Here is a 16,143-nt window from a genome sequence, read left to right as displayed (position 1 = left end):
AAAGAGACAGAGGCCAATTTCAAGGCGTTTAAAAGAGGAAGTGATGAAAAGAAAGTTTATTTTCTATTTAAACATAAAAACAGCATTTTAATAACAACTAAAGGTGACATAAGATATATAATAAGATATTTCATTATGATATACAGTAGTATTTAAATGTATGCCAGAGAAAAACATATTGCCCCTTCAATATATAAAAATTTGACGTTAATTTAATAGCAAAACGTTGTTTCACCTCTAAAGTAGACCATTATATTTTTTTATTAAAATATTTTCATTTAATAAAAAAAGAACAAAATAAACTTTGCATTACATAACTAATCATTTTTTAAATGTTCCTTCTTTTCACTAGTTTTCTGTTACTTTTAACTGGCTTTTGCTGCTTTTAGCAAACTTGGAAACTCAGCTTCAGAGGCCAATTTGAAGGTGTTTATAAACGGAAATTATGAGAAGACAAGTTTATTTTCTATTTAAATATAAAAACAGCATTTTAAAAACAACTGAAGGTGACATTATGACTTTATTATGGTATAGAACTTAAATATATGATTGGGAAACATAATATTGCCCCTGTAAGAGGTCCACTTTTCCCAATAAAGAAGCCCCCCCAACACACACACACACACACACACACACACACACACACAAAATCCTGTCTATGGAGCTGACCAGTCACAGCTCAGCAGCTACACACTCTCATTTGCATAATCTAAGCAGAGGTGTGCTCTCTGAGCACTTATAGTTATGTGATTTTTTTTTTATTTTGTTATGGCCTGGTTTAGTTATGCAAGTTATACTTTTTTCTTTGTTTTTATGTTTTTTTAGACTTCTGACCTCCACATTCTGACGTCTACATGGCAGCTCATTCCTCAGTACGTGAGGAACGCTCACATCGAGTGCTGGGGTGAATTTAATGCTGCATCTGGAGGAGATACATTACAGATGAGTGAGGACGTGGCTTTCTTTGGCTCCGACCCAAATGCTCTCCTACTTTTCCCAGAAACCTTTCGCTTTCAGGAATGTTTTTCTGAATTCAAGCGAATTTCATTAATTAAATTAAATTCAATGTTCTCACTGAAATACTTTATAATACAGACAGCATTGTATTGATTCTCAATGTGCTTAAAATCATAAATCCATCCTTCTATCAACGCCATCAACAATAAAAAGGTTTTGTCCAGATGTATTTCCTGTTTTACCAAAGGTGTAAAATTTATGTAAAACATATCCACCAAGCTCTGCTTGTTCATCTCCTCCCAGATAAACAATTAGAAACAGACACAGACTTTATTTTAAACAGGTAAACATTTTAATAAAAAAAATAATTAAGATGAGTTACTTCTATTTCCATCCTTGTGCACATGTACTGACACAAAAGGACATCTATTAGACAATCTCAAACACCTGAAATATTCTAAATCTTCTCATGATGCATCTGTTTTAAAAGGTTTTAATCACACAAAACAAGTGAACCCTTGTCTGCAGGTCAGTCAGCTCCAGCAGCTGAACTCGTCACAGTTTGAGTTTTCTCAATGACCTTCAGAGCGACGGTCTTCACAGCTGTTAGAGCTTCTTTGCAGGCACGGTCGATTTTAGACGGTGGCAGCAGGAAGCCGTAGCGTCCGCGGTCCTGGAGCTCCAAGGTGAAGGAATACTTGATGCCGAGGTTGTATGCCCAGTCGTCAGAACCACCAGGAGCCAGGTCTAGAGAGGGGGAAAAAAGGCATTTACAGGTGCTGGTCATAAAATTAGAATATCATGAAAAAGTAGATTTATTTCAGTAATTCCATTTAAAAAGTATATTATATTCATACATTACATACAAACTCATATATTTCAAATGTTTATTTCVTTTAATTTTGATGATTACAAATGACAACAAATGAAAATCTCAAATTCAGCATATCAGAAAATTAGAATCTTGTGAAAAGGTTCAAAATGGATGGCACCTGGTACCACACTCTACTCAGCTAATTAACTCAAACCACCTGCAAAGGCCTTTAAATGGTCTTTCAGTCTAGTTCTATAGGCTACACAATCATGGGGAAGACTGCTGACTTGACAGTTGTCCAAAAGACGACCATCGACACCTTGCACAAGGAGGGCAAGACACAAAAGGTCATCGCTAAAGAGGCTGGCTGTTCACAGAGCTCTGTGTCCAAGCACATTTATAGAGAGGCGAAGGGAAGGAAAAGATGTGGTCGAAAAAAATGTACAAGCAAGAGAGATAACCGCACCCTGGAGAGGATTGTGAAACAAAACCCATTCAAAAATGTGGGGGAGATTCACAAAGAGTGGACTGCAGCTGGAGTGAGTGCTTCAAGAACCACCACACACAGACGTATGAAAGACATGGGTTTCTGCTGTCGCATTCCTTGTGTCAAGCCACTCTTGAACCACAGACAGCGTCAGAAGCGTCTTGCCTGGGCTACAGAGAAACAGGACTGGACTGCTGGTGAGTGGTCCAAAGTCATGTTCTCTGATGAAAGTAAATTTTGCATTTCCTTTGGAAATCAAGGTCCCAGAGTCTGGAGGAAAAGAAGAGAGGCACTTCATCCACGTTGCTTGAAGTCCAGTGTAAAGTTTCCACAGTCAGTGATGGTTTGGGGTGCCATGTCATCTGCTGGTGTTGGTCCATTGTGTTTTCTGAGGTCCAGGGTCAATGCAGCCACATACCAGGAAGTTTTAGAGCACTTCATGCTTCCTGCTGCTGACCAACTTTTTGGAGATGCAGATTTCATTTTCCAACAGGACTTGGCACCTGCACACAGTGCCAAAGCTACCAGTACCTGGTTGAAGGACCATGGTATCCCTGTTCTTAATTGGCCAGCAAACTCTCCTGACCTTAACCCCATAGAAAATCTATGGGGTATTGTGAAGAAGAAGATGCAATACACCAGACCCAACAATTCAGAAGAGCTAAAAGCCACTATTAGAGCAACCTGGGCTATCATAACACCTGAGCAGTGCCACAGACTGATCGACTCCATGCCACGCCGCATTGCTGCAGTAATACAGGCCAAAGGAGCCCCAAYTAAATACTGAGTGCTGTACATGCTCATACTTTTCATGTTCATAYTTTTCAGTTGGCCAACATTTCTATAAATCCTTTGTTTTTATTGGTCTTCAGTAATATTCTAATTTTCTGATATGCTGAATTTGAGATTTTCATTTGTTGTCATTTGTAATCATCAAAATTAAACGAAATAAACATTTGAAATATATGACTTTGTATGTAATGTATGAATATAATATACAAGTTTCACTTTTTAAATGGAATTACTGAAATAAATCTACTTTTTCATGATATTCTAATTTTATGACCAGCACCTGTATGTCTGAATCAAGTCAAACTTATTGAACTTTTGAGGAGAATGATTTGTTCTTACATATGGTCTTTGCTCCTGAACCATATAAATAATTGTTTCGATAATGTCTCCTGATGTTGTCAGAAGCTTCTTTGGCTATCTCAAGCTTAAAAGGAAACAAAAACACAAAGAATGAAGGAGCCATTTAAGTCATCATGTCAGCTAAAATAAACCAAGTTTTATTACCAATAAATAAATAAATAAATAAATAAATAAATAAATAAAAATAAAAATTGGTAACTGAATTACCAAATCACTGTGATTCTCTGCTTCATCTGTGGTGCAGGAGTATGGGAAGAGCAGCATCTGAGAGTAGGAGTGGATGCTGATGTAGAGATGAATCGAGTCTTTGTGGTGGCGCAGGAAGTCGGCCACAGCCTGCGACTCAGGTTCGGACTCAGGGAAGGCGCCGCAGTAGATCTCGGAGCAGGGATTGTGAGAGGCTCCCTCCGCTGGGAACAGAACAGAAACACTTCACTTTAGAAATGACACTAACACTAACACTCCCATTTCATCGTATAGTAACTTATAACTTAACACAGCTTATTGTAACTTATCATGTCGCATTGTAAATCATTGTATTGCATCGAAATCTTTCGGAACTTATCTTATCTTATCTTGTCGTGTTTTAACTTATCATCTCGTGTGGATTTAACAAAATGGACAAAATCATTTTCTTGAGTTTTCAAAAGAAAAAGAAAAAAACTTACTACACCAGTTTGCATCAAAATTTCTGTTCAAGTCGACTCCGATGCAGTTTGTGCTCCTGTTACGGGAACGATTCTTCCTCCACAGCCTGTCCTGATATTAAAGAATAGTAAATTATTAATATTGTAAATCCAGTTAAATTAATTTCTCTGAAATTCCAGGAAGGGATTTCTGCAACCTTTTTGACCCTGGAGCCAATAAGTCAGAAACTTTCTCCAGAAAAACATCAAAGAAAATACAGTCACAAAAAGACAAAATTACTTAAAAAATTACCAGAACAAATCATAAAATGACTACAATGAGGAGTGAAAACACAAAGAAATGAGAAGTGACAAGGATAAGCTAAAGGACAACAAATAAAAAATAAAATGTGCAACAGAAAAAGGTTTAAATTACAACAAGTACCAAAATACTGCCACAAAGAGACAACACAACAAATTGTCACAAAGTAACAACAGCCTAAATATTAAAACCAGAGACAGCAGAATAACCAATTAGACAAAAAAGATAAATAAAACTGCAACAATTGTCAACAAGGAATCAAAAACTACTCTAAATAAATAAATAATAAATAATAAAAGTAACTACAAAGACAACTACCTTAAAACACAATAAGACAGACACAGAAAAACACCACAAAAACTCATTGATAAGATAAAAAGCGGCTACTTAAATGTAAAAACAACAAACAACAAAGTTTAACAACTACTTAACACAAATGGATTTCAAAGAGAAGTAAAAGTACAACAAAAACGTCTACAAAAAAAAAAAAAAAAACACCAAGACATAAAAACCCCATTATACAACAGAATTATTGATGTAACAACATTCCCATTTTAGACAAACTGTACTTTCAGCTCRTTAATTTACAATTTCTTACTTTTGTCCAGGTGTATTCGTATCCGTCAGGGTTCAGGACAGGCAGGACGTAAACATCCATGTTGTCCAGAATGTCAGTTATGTCCTGAATTTGCTTGTAAAAAGACAACAACTGCAGAAGAAAAACCCTTGAATTTTGGTGTTGATGAGAGAAAACAAGACATTTTAGATGAAGCGCGCACTCACGTGATGTACGAACGACAAGCAGAAAGCAGGAGAGATCCACTCTCTGGCATGGATCCCGCAGTCGATCCACATGGCCTTTTTGTTCGGCCTGTTATTCAGAGACAGCTGGGGACAAAATGACAAAAGGAAGGAGCATCTTYATCTTATCACTGCAAGATTTTACAGGGTTTCAATGAAACGTTACCTTTAGGGCGTAGAGGGGTCTCTTCTCAAATGAGGAGCCAACAAGGATGGCTTTAACTGTGCTGGGGTTGTCATGTGCGGTCCTATTTACCCAACTGTAGATCTGTAACAGAGATCATGTGTTCATTTCCATTCAAACTAAATTTAGAGGAAAAGAAAATCACGATGGATTGTGTGTTCAACAACAGGGGCGTCACTCTCCTTAGCCTCCCTGGTAAGGTCTATTCAGGGGTACTAAAGAAAAGAGTCTGACTGATAGTGGGACCTCAGATTCAGGAGGACCTGGTCGTGGAACACTGCCAGCTCTTCAGGGTCATGGAAGTTTGCCCATCCAGTCTACATGTATTTTGTGAGACTCCAGCAGGGCTGTTGTCAAAGATCCTGTTCATAACATTTATGGAAAGAATTTCTCTGTGCAGGAGGAGGAGGTCCAGTTGAGTGCTTGGCCTCAGGATTCCATCTATGCCATTTGCAGATGATGTGGTTCTGTTGGCGTCATCGTGCCGTGATCTTCAGCCCTCACTGGAGCGGTTCACAGCTGAGGGTGAAGCAGCTCCAAAGCAGGGTCCTTAGTCGGAAAATGGTGGATTGCTTCTCTCCAGGTTGGCGGTGAGATTCTGCCTCAAGTGGAGGAGTTCAATGATCTTAGGGTTTTGTTTGCGAGTGAGGGAAGAATGGAGTGTGAGACTCTGTACTGGTCTGTTGTGGTGAAGAGGGAGCTGAGCTGTGAGGCAAAGCTCTTTGTTTACAGACGTTCCTGCTCTCATGAACTCTTGGTAGAGACTGAAATCTTGGATTCAGGAGGTCTAAATGAGTTTTCTCTGYAGGGTATCTGGACTCTTCCCTTAGAGGTAGGGTAAGAAGTTCWTTTATCTGGATATACCTGCTTCAGGCATGTCCAACTGGGAGGAGACCCTGAGGGAGACCCAGGACATGCTCAGCTGGTCTGGAAACACCTTGGAATCCTCTCAGAAGAGCTGGGGCTGGGGGAAAAGAGGTCTGGACCTCTCTGCTTAAGCTGCTGCCCTAGAGACCTGACTCCAGAACCAGCAGAAGAGAGTGTATGTATGCATGTATGTATGTATGATTGTGGCTTTAACAGTTCCTGAGTAGTTCTGTTAAGGCATCTTTAAACAAAACCTCTTTTTCTTACATCTTCCAGGGAGTGATATTTCTCGTAGAAAGTGGAGCCACTCCTTGGGTCAGTGGAGACGTTCTTCATCTGCAGTTCGATCAGCTCTCCGGCGTTGGCTAGCAAAATCCTTAAAATTTAAAAATAAATAAAACAAACAAACAGTGGTCCCTATGGGAGTTTCTGCTCTCAGACATGTAACCTACTCGTGTGTCATGCCATGTTGCTGCAGCAGGTTCTTGACCATCTCAGAGCTGTTTGCAGGAACATAAAGGTGGACTGGAGTCTCCTCTTTGATGTATTCAGGTGAAACAGGCTGCCATAAAGCTGCCTGAGGGAACATATTATGTGTTATGATTTATACAAGACAGATATGGACATGAAAATAGTAGCAAATGACAGAGGTTTACCTCATATTGAGTAGACAGGTTCCTCAAAACCTCCACTTGTTCTTGAGTTTCGGTGGTGATAGAGAAAACCTGGTCACTGAGAGAGAGACACGTGTTGAAAATATAAAACTACTCATACATGAGGGTGTCAAACAACTAATATTAGAAAAAACTTGATTCAGAAGGAAGCACAGGCCAAAATACAGTTTCGTGTGTTTATATAAGTGTGGCTGTTCTTTTCTGTTTTCTGTCTTCCTTAAACCAGTTTATAAAAAACACCATTACTTTTATATGTCAACATCTACAAAGATAATACCGTAATTCTGTGCAGTGTCCCGTCTTCATAAACAGATCCAAATTCATAAAAACCAACAGAATCAAGAGAGTCATCATGTTGTCAGGGTCCAGACCGAAATACGACAAATGTTTGAACAAACTGTGGGGGTAGAGACACATTATTGATTGGTCCTGACTGTGTTTATGCAACTTTTTGCCTTTTTAGCATAGGTGTAAAGTTTCAAAACACGGTGTAGTTGGGTTCTATCTCATCATAGATATGTATAATTGAACGTCACTTTGTAGTGTGTATTATACAAACATTTTAATCCATTCAGATCCTTCACGAGTGAATAAATACAATTAAAAAGTCGTGCAGTACATCTTCCTCGCCGGCAGGCGGCGCCAGATAAAACCAAAGGTCGAAAAAGGTTCGACAAGTTCCGGAGGTTTGCGGTGTGTTTTTGTTGAATTAAAGATGTCGGCCCACGACCAACTTGCCCTGTGTTTGTGTGAAATAACGAGGTAAGATGCATTTTACTGAGATTTATTCTTATTTTTTTTTTAAATAAGATTTTTTTTCCACCCGTCCCGTCTGGGTCACTGATCAAGAAAAGCAGACAAATACCGAGATTATTCGTATATTTTAACGATAATACCTGCTGAATGGAATAAAAACAAGTAAAGTTTGTTTAGATGTGGCTTGAGCTGAGTACCCTCATCAATTCTCTGTCTTATCAAAGGGGACGCCTGAATATTTCTGTCACATATTAATTTTGTAAAGAAGGTTGAAGTTTTAAATCGAAAATATCCTCACTTTTTAAATTCTAGGTCACAGAAACGTGTCCAAGCTGCAGTACTTTTCCTTTGTTGTTTATGAAAATCAAAACTAGTAAAAGTATGTTTTTGCCTGGAAGTATTATTATAAATTCTAAAAGGTTTTGATTTGCCGATTTAAAATTGAAATTGAAAAAGCACAGGTGTAGTTCCAAAAAGTTGTTTTAAAATTACTCTAATTACTTATCTTATTACTTATCTAATTACTAATCAGTGTGCTGGTGTGTCCCAGACTGTGGTGAAAAACAAGTATTTTCTTAGCCTGGTAAAACAAACAGCCTCTTGTCCTAAAGGGAAACTAGAATTGAGCAGAACTGCGTAGGAAGGCAAGGGCCAGGCTGCTGTTTTCTTGAAACCCTTGTCATTTTCAGACTAATGTAAACTCTTGTTTTTCTTTCAGGTTGCTGTGGAAGCTGCTGCTCCCACTGTTGTTTCTGTGTGCGCTGCTCATCGCGGTCCTGGTCCTGCTGGTGTTGGCGGTTCGTTTCTGGCTGCAGAGCAACAGGAACGCTCGGCGGGCGAGGGAAGGCCGTCCCACCGTGGCGTTCTTCCACCCTTACTGCAACGCTGGCGGCGGGGGAGAGAGGGTGCTCTGGTGTGCCATCAGGGCRTTGCAGAACAGGTGAGGGTGACGTTTGGAGATGAGGTGTTTGAGGATCTCCAGGTTTCCTCCTAACGTGATCGTCCCATCTGCAGATATGCGGACGTCAACTTTGTGGTGTACACAGGGGACCTGGGGGTGACGGGCCAGCAGATTCTGGACGGAGCCAGGCGTCGTTTTAACGTGACGCTCCCCCGGCCCGTTCAGTTCGTCTTCCTGCAGCACCGAGTGCTCGTGGAGGCCAGCCTGTTCCCTCACTTCACCCTGCTGGGTCAGAGCGTGGGATCCATTTTTCTGGGATGGGAGGCGCTGACCGAGTTTGTCCCGGACATTTACATCGACTCCATGGGTTACGCTTTCACGCTGCCCCTGTTCCGCTACCTGGGAGGCTGTAGCGTGGGCACCTACGTCCACTACCCCACCATCAGCACCGACATGCTGTCTGTGGTGAGGGAGAGGAACCCCAGGTAGGAAACCCTGCTCTAGGAAAAAACTCTTAGGTGTGTATTAATGATTACACTTAATGTCATCTTTAAGAATTATGTTGTTTAACTTTAGGAGTCTGTGAATGGAGAGAAACTAAATAAATGCAGAAAAGTTTGGTTTTGAACAGGGAAACAAATGTATAAATTTGATACCATGACCAAATAAGGGAGACTCTACACTGTGTTCCAAATTATTATGCAAAAAGTGTTAATGAGTGATGGGGTAGGAATTTTTTGGTTTGTCGGTTAAACTCATTGATGGTGATGTGTGTCAGGGCTCTTTATATCACTGAAAGCAATTGCAGACACCTGTGCTAATTAGTTTGGCAGAAGTGTCCAATTAAAGGCAAGACTACTTAAGAAGGCTGTCCCACATTTTGAGCTACATTTTCAGACAAAATGGGAAAGAAAAAGGATGTGTCGGCTGCTGAGAAGTAACAAATTGTGGAGTGTTTAGGTCAAGACATGACTACAATCAGCACTGCCAAGACACTTCATCGTGCTCATCGCGCAATCAAGAAGTATGTAGCTGATTCACAGCACACATGTGTGCGTGCTGATAAGGGAAAATTAAGGACTCTGTCCAACAGGTCATTATTTCAGGTTAAAAGAGCTGCTGCAAAAATGCCTTGTCATAGCAGTGGACAAGTTTTTGAAGCTGCTGGTGCCTCCAACGTCCCCCGAACAACAAGATGCAGGGTCCTTCAGAGGTTTGCAGCTGTGCGTGAGTCATCCTGTCGACCTCCTCTATCCACTGCACACAAGCAGAAACGGCTCCAGTGGGCCAAACAGTACATGAAGTCTGACCTCAAAACTGTTTTGTTCACCGATGAGTGCCGTGCAACGCTTGATGGTCCAGGTGGACGGAGTGGAGGATGGCTGGTTGATGGACACCTCATGCGAACAAGGCTACAGCGCCAACAAGGAGGAGGTGGAGTAATGTTTTGGGCTGGAATCATGGGGAGAGAGATTGTTGGACCCTTTAGGATCCCTGAAGGGGTAAAGATGACCTCCATAATGTATGTGGAGTTTCTCAAACAGCACTTCCTGCCATGGTTCAAGAAGAAGAACCGTGCATTCCTCAGCAAGATCATTTTCATGCAGGATAATGCACGGTCTCATGCTGCAAAGAACACATCTGCATCTCTGGCTGCTATGGGCGTAAATGGGGACAAACTAATGGTGTGGCCCCCATGCTCCCCTGACCTCAACCCCATTGAGAACCTCTGRAGCATCATCAAAAGGAGTGTCTATGATGGCGGGGGGCAGTTCACATCTAAGCAACAGCTCTGGGAGGGTATTCTGTCCTCATGCAAAACAATTGAAGCAGATRCCATCCAAAACCTGACAAATTCACTGGACGAGAGAGTTTAGAAGCTCCTTTAGAACAAGGGGTCCTAGWMTGTGCAAATGTAACATCACCTAGAATTAAGTTTTGACTTAAACTGTTTGATTTCAGTTTGTAATAACCTGCTAATGCTTATAATTTCACAAATGACCATTTTTTTGTTCTTTTTAAAAATGAAAAGGTTGAAAACTCTGCTGTGCATAATAATTTGGAACATGCATTTTGAGTGTTTTATTTAAAAAATATCTATACTCTTATTGGCACTTTGTTCAAAATCCTTTCAATTGTACTCTAATAGTTGATGACTGGAAAACTACGACGACTGCAAATCATATAGGTAATTTTGGAAAATCTGAGAAATAATAATTTGGAACACAGTGTAGAAGACTTTAGTGGAACAGTAGGATTTTTAATAAATGTGGCGGTAAAGGGTGATGAAATAAAGTTATCATTTTATCCTGATGCATCTCAGTAATCCAGGTAAAAAAATCAAAAAGAAAAAAATTGTACAGGTCCTCTGGACGGGTTCTTCTTCAATGAAACGTTTTGCTCTCCTCCAAGAGACTTCTTCAGTCTGAGAGTTTCAGGCAAAATTCAGGCTTTTAAGCCCTGCCTCCATGTGACTGATACATCACATGGCTATCGTTGACACCTAATTAACACTTATTGTTAACAGGGGGTGGAGTGATACTGGCAATAGCAGCACTGTAGGAGGGGGACAACTGAAAACGGAGGCCTCCACCTCTGTTTAATGATGGACAGTCTTTCTTCACAAAAATGGCTTCTTTTACTCCTCTCTCAAACCAACGTTCCTCTCTATCAAGAATGAGAACATCCTCATCTCTGAAAGAGTGACCGCTGGCCTGTAAATGAGTGAAAACTGCAGAGTTCTGGCCATTAGATGTAGCTCGTCTGTGTTGGGACATTCTTTTGAACAGTGGTTGCTTTGTTTCCCCGATGTATAACTGGTCCCAGTCCTCCTGGCACTTAACAGCATATACAACATTGCTCTGTTTGTGCCGGGGCACCGGATCTTTGGGGTGAACCAGCCTTTGCCGTAATGTGTTTTGGGGTTTGAAAGCTACTGGGACATCATGTTTAGAAAATAAACGTCTCAGTTTCTCCGAAACACCCGCAACATACGGAATAACCACTGGTTTGGGTCTGGGTTTGGGGTCTTCATTTTCACCTGAAGGTTGCATGGAATCCTGTCTGTGTTTCCTGTCTGCTTTCAGGAAAGCCCAGTCAGGATAACCACACTGCTCCAGGGCCTGTCGTGTGTGTRATTTCTCTTTCTGCCTGGCTCATGGGTTTGTAGGGACACTGTCTGCTCTGTGGTACAGAGTCCTGATCACTCCTAACTTGTGTTCCAGTGGGTGGTGGGAGTCAAAACGCAAATATTGGTCTGTGTGGGTGGGCTTACGATACACGCCAGTTTCCAACCGTCCTCCATCCGAAATCATTCATCCATCCGTTATCATTTTAGGTTCAACAACCAGGACTTGGTCACCAACAGTTTGTTCCTGAGCGCCTTCAAGCTGGTCTACTACTGCCTGTTCGCCCTGCTCTACGGCTTGGCCGGCTCCTGCAGCGACGTCGTCATGGTCAACTCCTCCTGGACCCTCGATCACATTCTTTCCCTGTGGCGCTCTCCCAACCGCACCAGTGTGGTCTACCCGCCCTGTGACATCAGCGCCTTCTCTGACGTCCCGCTGGAAGAGGATGGGGACAGGAAGTGCCACTCCATCATTTCCATCGGGCAGTTCAGGCCAGAGAAGGACCACCGGCTGCAGATCCGAGCCTTCAAGAAGGCATTGGACAGGAGGGGGGAGGGACTGAAGCTCGTTCTTATTGGTGGATGCCGGAACCGGGAAGACGAGGACAGGGTGCTCATGCTGAGGGGTCTCTGTCAGGAGCTGGGCGTGGCCGACAGGGTGGAGTTTAAACTTAACGTCTCCTTTGAGGAGCTGAAGCGAGAGATGAGCAAAGCCACTATCGGACTGCACACCATGTGGAACGAACACTTTGGAATAGGTAAAAAATAAATCCAACTAAAATCCAGTTTGCATTTAAAATTGAAAATGTTAAAGTGAATCTTCGTCTCCTCTCTCAGGTATTGTTGAGTGCATGGCAGCAGGGAAGGTAGTCCTCGCACACAAGTCTGGGGGTCCGAAGCTGGACATTGTCGTACCTTTTGAGGGGAGTCAAACGGGCTTCCTGGCAGATGACGAAGACGGTTACGCAGAGGCCATCAATCAGATCCTGGTGCTGTCGCCCGCCGCCCGCCTTCAGATCAGACGCAGCGCCCGCCAGTCTGTGGCGCGCTTCTCCGATCAGGAGTTTGAAGCCTGCTTCTTGGCTGCCGTGGAGCCTCTGATGGGAACACTGGAACGATGAGTTTTATTTTTGCACACTGATCACAAACAGTGAACTCACTGAACTAAGTATCTGTAATTTGTCACAAATAATGTTCTGTGTTTGGAGATTGTACTTTTGTAGAAACATTTCTTTAACAGTTGCTTCATTCAGGGGAGTATCCATTGTGAAAACTGGAGAGAAAAAAGGGACCAGAGATGCTGAACATATTTATTGTTTACAGAGTTTAAAATTCCTGCGCCCACAGTGTGAAGTATTTTTGAGTTTGGTTGTAAAACTGATCAGTGCTTGAAAATAAAAGTGGGTTAAAAGTTGTTGCTGTAAACTCCACTTATGTTTAAACACATTTTAAATTTAGAGAAAACCTGTTGTTTAAGGACTCAAACTGTCAGATTAAAACCATGGAAGAGTTATTCTAATTACTGTTCAGTGTATAAAAAACACTTCTTAGTCCTAAAATATGTCCTGTTTAAAACACACTGACAGTCTGATGGTCTATACCAGTGGTTCCCAAACTTTTCATCTTCTGACCCACGAAATCTTCATGGCAAAAACTTGTACAGTAACCCCAAATATTACTGGTCTGAGTACACAAACTTTGTTAATAGCCATGTTAACCCTGAAAACAAAGGCTACACAAATGTAATATTTATACTTATTTTGTGTTTTTGTAATAATTATAGGGAAAATATTACATCACCAATTATTTTATTACTCTTTAAATTGATTTCTGAAGTGCAGTGGTTCCCAAACTTTTCAGCTTTTGACCCACAAAATAACAGTAGCAGAGACCTGTGCCCCCAACTATTTTTGGATGATAAACCCAATGGTTTATCATCAGGTCAACTAAACATGGGCATAGTAATAAAAAATTATATATATATCTCTATATATCTGTATGAAATATATAATCAATAATAACTGATCAATAATAATCAGTAAAGACCAAAGTCTTCTGATGCTCACGGTCCAAAAATTATTTCAATATCCCTTATATTTTTTGCACAGCAGCTGTTTGAAAGGACATCATTTCTGTTTTCAGACAGGAGCTGCAGATTTTGGTCTCCCATTAAGTGCAGCTGAGCTGCTGCTGGGAATCCAGCCTCCTGATCGGCTGAGGCTGTAGAACAGTGGTTCCCAAACTTTTTATCTTCTGATCCACAAAATATCCATGGCAAAATCTTGTGACCCCAAATATTACTGGTCTGAGTACACAAACTTTAATAACCCTAAAAGCACAGGCTTTTTGACAATTTAAACAGCTTATACACAAATATAAATACTTATTTATACTTTTTTGTGTTTTTGTAATAATTATAGAGAAAATATTACATCATYAATTATTTTATTACCCTTTAAATTGATTTCTGGAGATTATCCAAGGTGCTTCATGACCCATAATTGGGTCCCAAGCCCAACTTTGGGAACCAAAGTGCAGTGGTTCCCAAACTTTTCAGCTTTTGACCCACAAAAGAACAATAACAGAGACCTGTGCCCCCAGCTATTTTTGGATGATAAACATTTGTATCAGGTCAACTAAACATGGGCATAGTAACAATATATTTTTACTACATTTATCCATTTTAAATACACTAACCTCACTCCTTTGTAACAACTAAACCATAAATGTAATTAATTCCAAAAATCATTTCAGGACCCCACCTTGATGTTTCGGGACCCCACTTTGAGTCCCGACCCCAACTTTTGGAAACACTGCTGTAAAGAGTTAAAGTCAATGTAGGTTAAAGGTCACACATGACTTTACATAGGTTTCATTTATTACCCTGAAAACACAGTAAACACACAAAGACGTCCATAAATCTCTTTTGGTAGCTGACAGCTAACTTCATAATATGAATGCTTCTCACAAGTTTAAGCTAATTGCTAAAGATAACTTTGAAATAAAAAAAAAAGACTCACATTCAGCCATTTAAAACCATTTGCAGCTCAGTCTACACTCCAACTCTAGGTTAGCCAGTGTCTTACCTGTGGCAGATACATTTCATAGGTTTATACAAACATATTTAATTCAGCCAGTTTTCAACCTAATTAGCTAAAATTTGGTCCACTAGTAGCTAAAGGTCAGCTCTATCAGAAATAGTAGCCGAAATAATAAATACAAGATGGCCGCCATAGCCAAGTTCAAATTACTCTAATCCAGCCAGTTTCTCATATATTGAGCTAATATTTTATACACAAGTAGCTGACAGTAAGCTCTATCACAAATAGTAGCCAAAATTAAAATCCATGATGGCCGCCATAGCTATTTTCAAATGGCTTTCACTCAGCCTCTGTTTGATATATTGAGCTGAAACTTGGTTTACTGGTAGCTGGCAGTAACCTCTGTGACATACTGGAGCGGAAACTTCAAAAACAAGATAGCAGCCGAAGGAACTTCGGCCACTTTTTCTCAATGCAAATGAAAGGACATATTCTCAACATGAATGCACCCACACAAGTTATACGTCAAAACGACCGGCTCAGCCAGGGGAACTGTGTTCTTACTCAACTGTACATTCATTGTTACCATGGGGACGCAGTAGGCTGACAAAGACACCCAACAAATGCCAATGGAAATGAATGGAGTAGGCCTCAAAAGCCTTCAAAACATGAACACTTTTTGAAATAGCTCATGAACCTCATGAACCAGAACCAGAGCTCATGATTTTAACTTTATAAAACTCTAACACAGTCATCATTGGACAGTCCTCTGTCACTGTCCAACACATTTGTCCAACTCAGATACAAGATGGCTGTCCAAGCAACCCTGGATTACAATGTAAGTGCTGGACATCAGCACATTTTACATATGCTGAATGAATATAAAGTGTGAAACAAATTGTGAAAGATCTTTAGAACAACTGATCCACTTTATTAGAGTATTCAAGTCTTACAAATGAAAAAAAAAATAGCTTAGAAAAATGTCTGTTAGCAAAATATTTCATGAACCAAAGCACAAATTCTGCCAGAAAACACACAAAATGACTTATAAATCAGTCATTTCTTGACCTTTAAAGATAAATTTTGCTAAAGCAGTTGCTTCAACCGAAAACACAGACTTAATACATATTTAGGATGGCCACTAAAACAAGTTTTATCCAGCAACCCCTTATAGCAACATAGGACGAGTTTTGCAGGGCTGGCAATCCTCTCATAGTTTCTCCAGGAACTATTCTAGTTAAGTTTATTATGTTTGTTTTATTAGTTCATTGTTCTCCGTGCATTTTTAAAAATAAAAATCAAATTAACAATTTAATGATATGTTTTGTGGACCCCCATGATGCCTCTCATGGACCCCTGGGGCTCCTGGGACCCCAGTTTGAGAACCTCTGCTTTAAGTGTTCCATTTGAAAAAAAATCTATGTCCAGTTCAAC

The 16,143-nt window shown here is 40.5% G+C and overlaps 2 protein-coding genes across 2 annotated transcripts; one reads left to right on the top strand and one right to left on the bottom strand.

The window, feature by feature from the left end:
• Positions 1-1,286: 1,286 nt before the first annotated feature.
• Positions 1,287-7,273, bottom strand: cpb2 (carboxypeptidase B2 (plasma)). Its single transcript, XM_014025118.1, has 11 exons — positions 7,162-7,273; positions 6,867-6,942; positions 6,663-6,787; positions 6,478-6,586; positions 5,326-5,427; positions 5,142-5,246; positions 4,957-5,067; positions 4,079-4,169; positions 3,618-3,820; positions 3,390-3,474; positions 1,287-1,704 (listed from the first exon to the last, which is right to left on the bottom strand). The coding sequence occupies exons 1-11, from the start codon at positions 7,236-7,238 to the stop codon at positions 1,487-1,489; spliced, it is 1,302 nt and encodes a 433-aa protein (XP_013880572.1). The 5' UTR covers positions 7,239-7,273; the 3' UTR covers positions 1,287-1,486.
• Positions 7,274-7,546: 273 nt separating this feature from the next.
• Positions 7,547-13,082, top strand: alg11 (ALG11 alpha-1,2-mannosyltransferase). The gene is made up of 5 exons (XM_014025117.1): positions 7,547-7,646; positions 8,359-8,580; positions 8,655-9,026; positions 11,879-12,426; positions 12,506-13,082. The coding sequence occupies exons 1-5, from the start codon at positions 7,600-7,602 to the stop codon at positions 12,787-12,789; spliced, it is 1,473 nt and encodes a 490-aa protein (XP_013880571.1). The 5' UTR covers positions 7,547-7,599; the 3' UTR covers positions 12,790-13,082.
• The last annotated feature ends 3,061 nt before the right edge of the window (positions 13,083-16,143 follow it).

The sequence above is a fragment of the Austrofundulus limnaeus genome, unplaced genomic scaffold (genome assembly GCF_001266775.1).
Source record: "Austrofundulus limnaeus strain Quisiro unplaced genomic scaffold, Austrofundulus_limnaeus-1.0 Scaffold457, whole genome shotgun sequence".
NCBI classification, from domain to species: domain Eukaryota; kingdom Metazoa; phylum Chordata; class Actinopteri; order Cyprinodontiformes; family Rivulidae; genus Austrofundulus; species Austrofundulus limnaeus.
Note: the sequence above shows the minus strand (reverse complement) of the source record. Positions and strands in the feature narration are given on the sequence as shown.

Bases quoted from the DNA above. Each gene is read 5' to 3' on its own strand.
- cpb2 (XM_014025118.1), bottom strand. From the start codon at position 7,238: ATGATGACTCTCTTGATTCTGTTGGTTTTTATGAATTTGGATCTGTTT. The intron at 6,587-6,662 runs GTAGGTTACATG...TTAAATTTTAAG, and splicing joins CAACATGGCATGACACACGA to GATTTTGCTAGCCAACGCCG. The intron at 3,475-3,617 runs GTAATTCAGTTA...TTTCCTTTTAAG, and splicing joins CAGAGAATCACAGTGATTTG to CTTGAGATAGCCAAAGAAGC.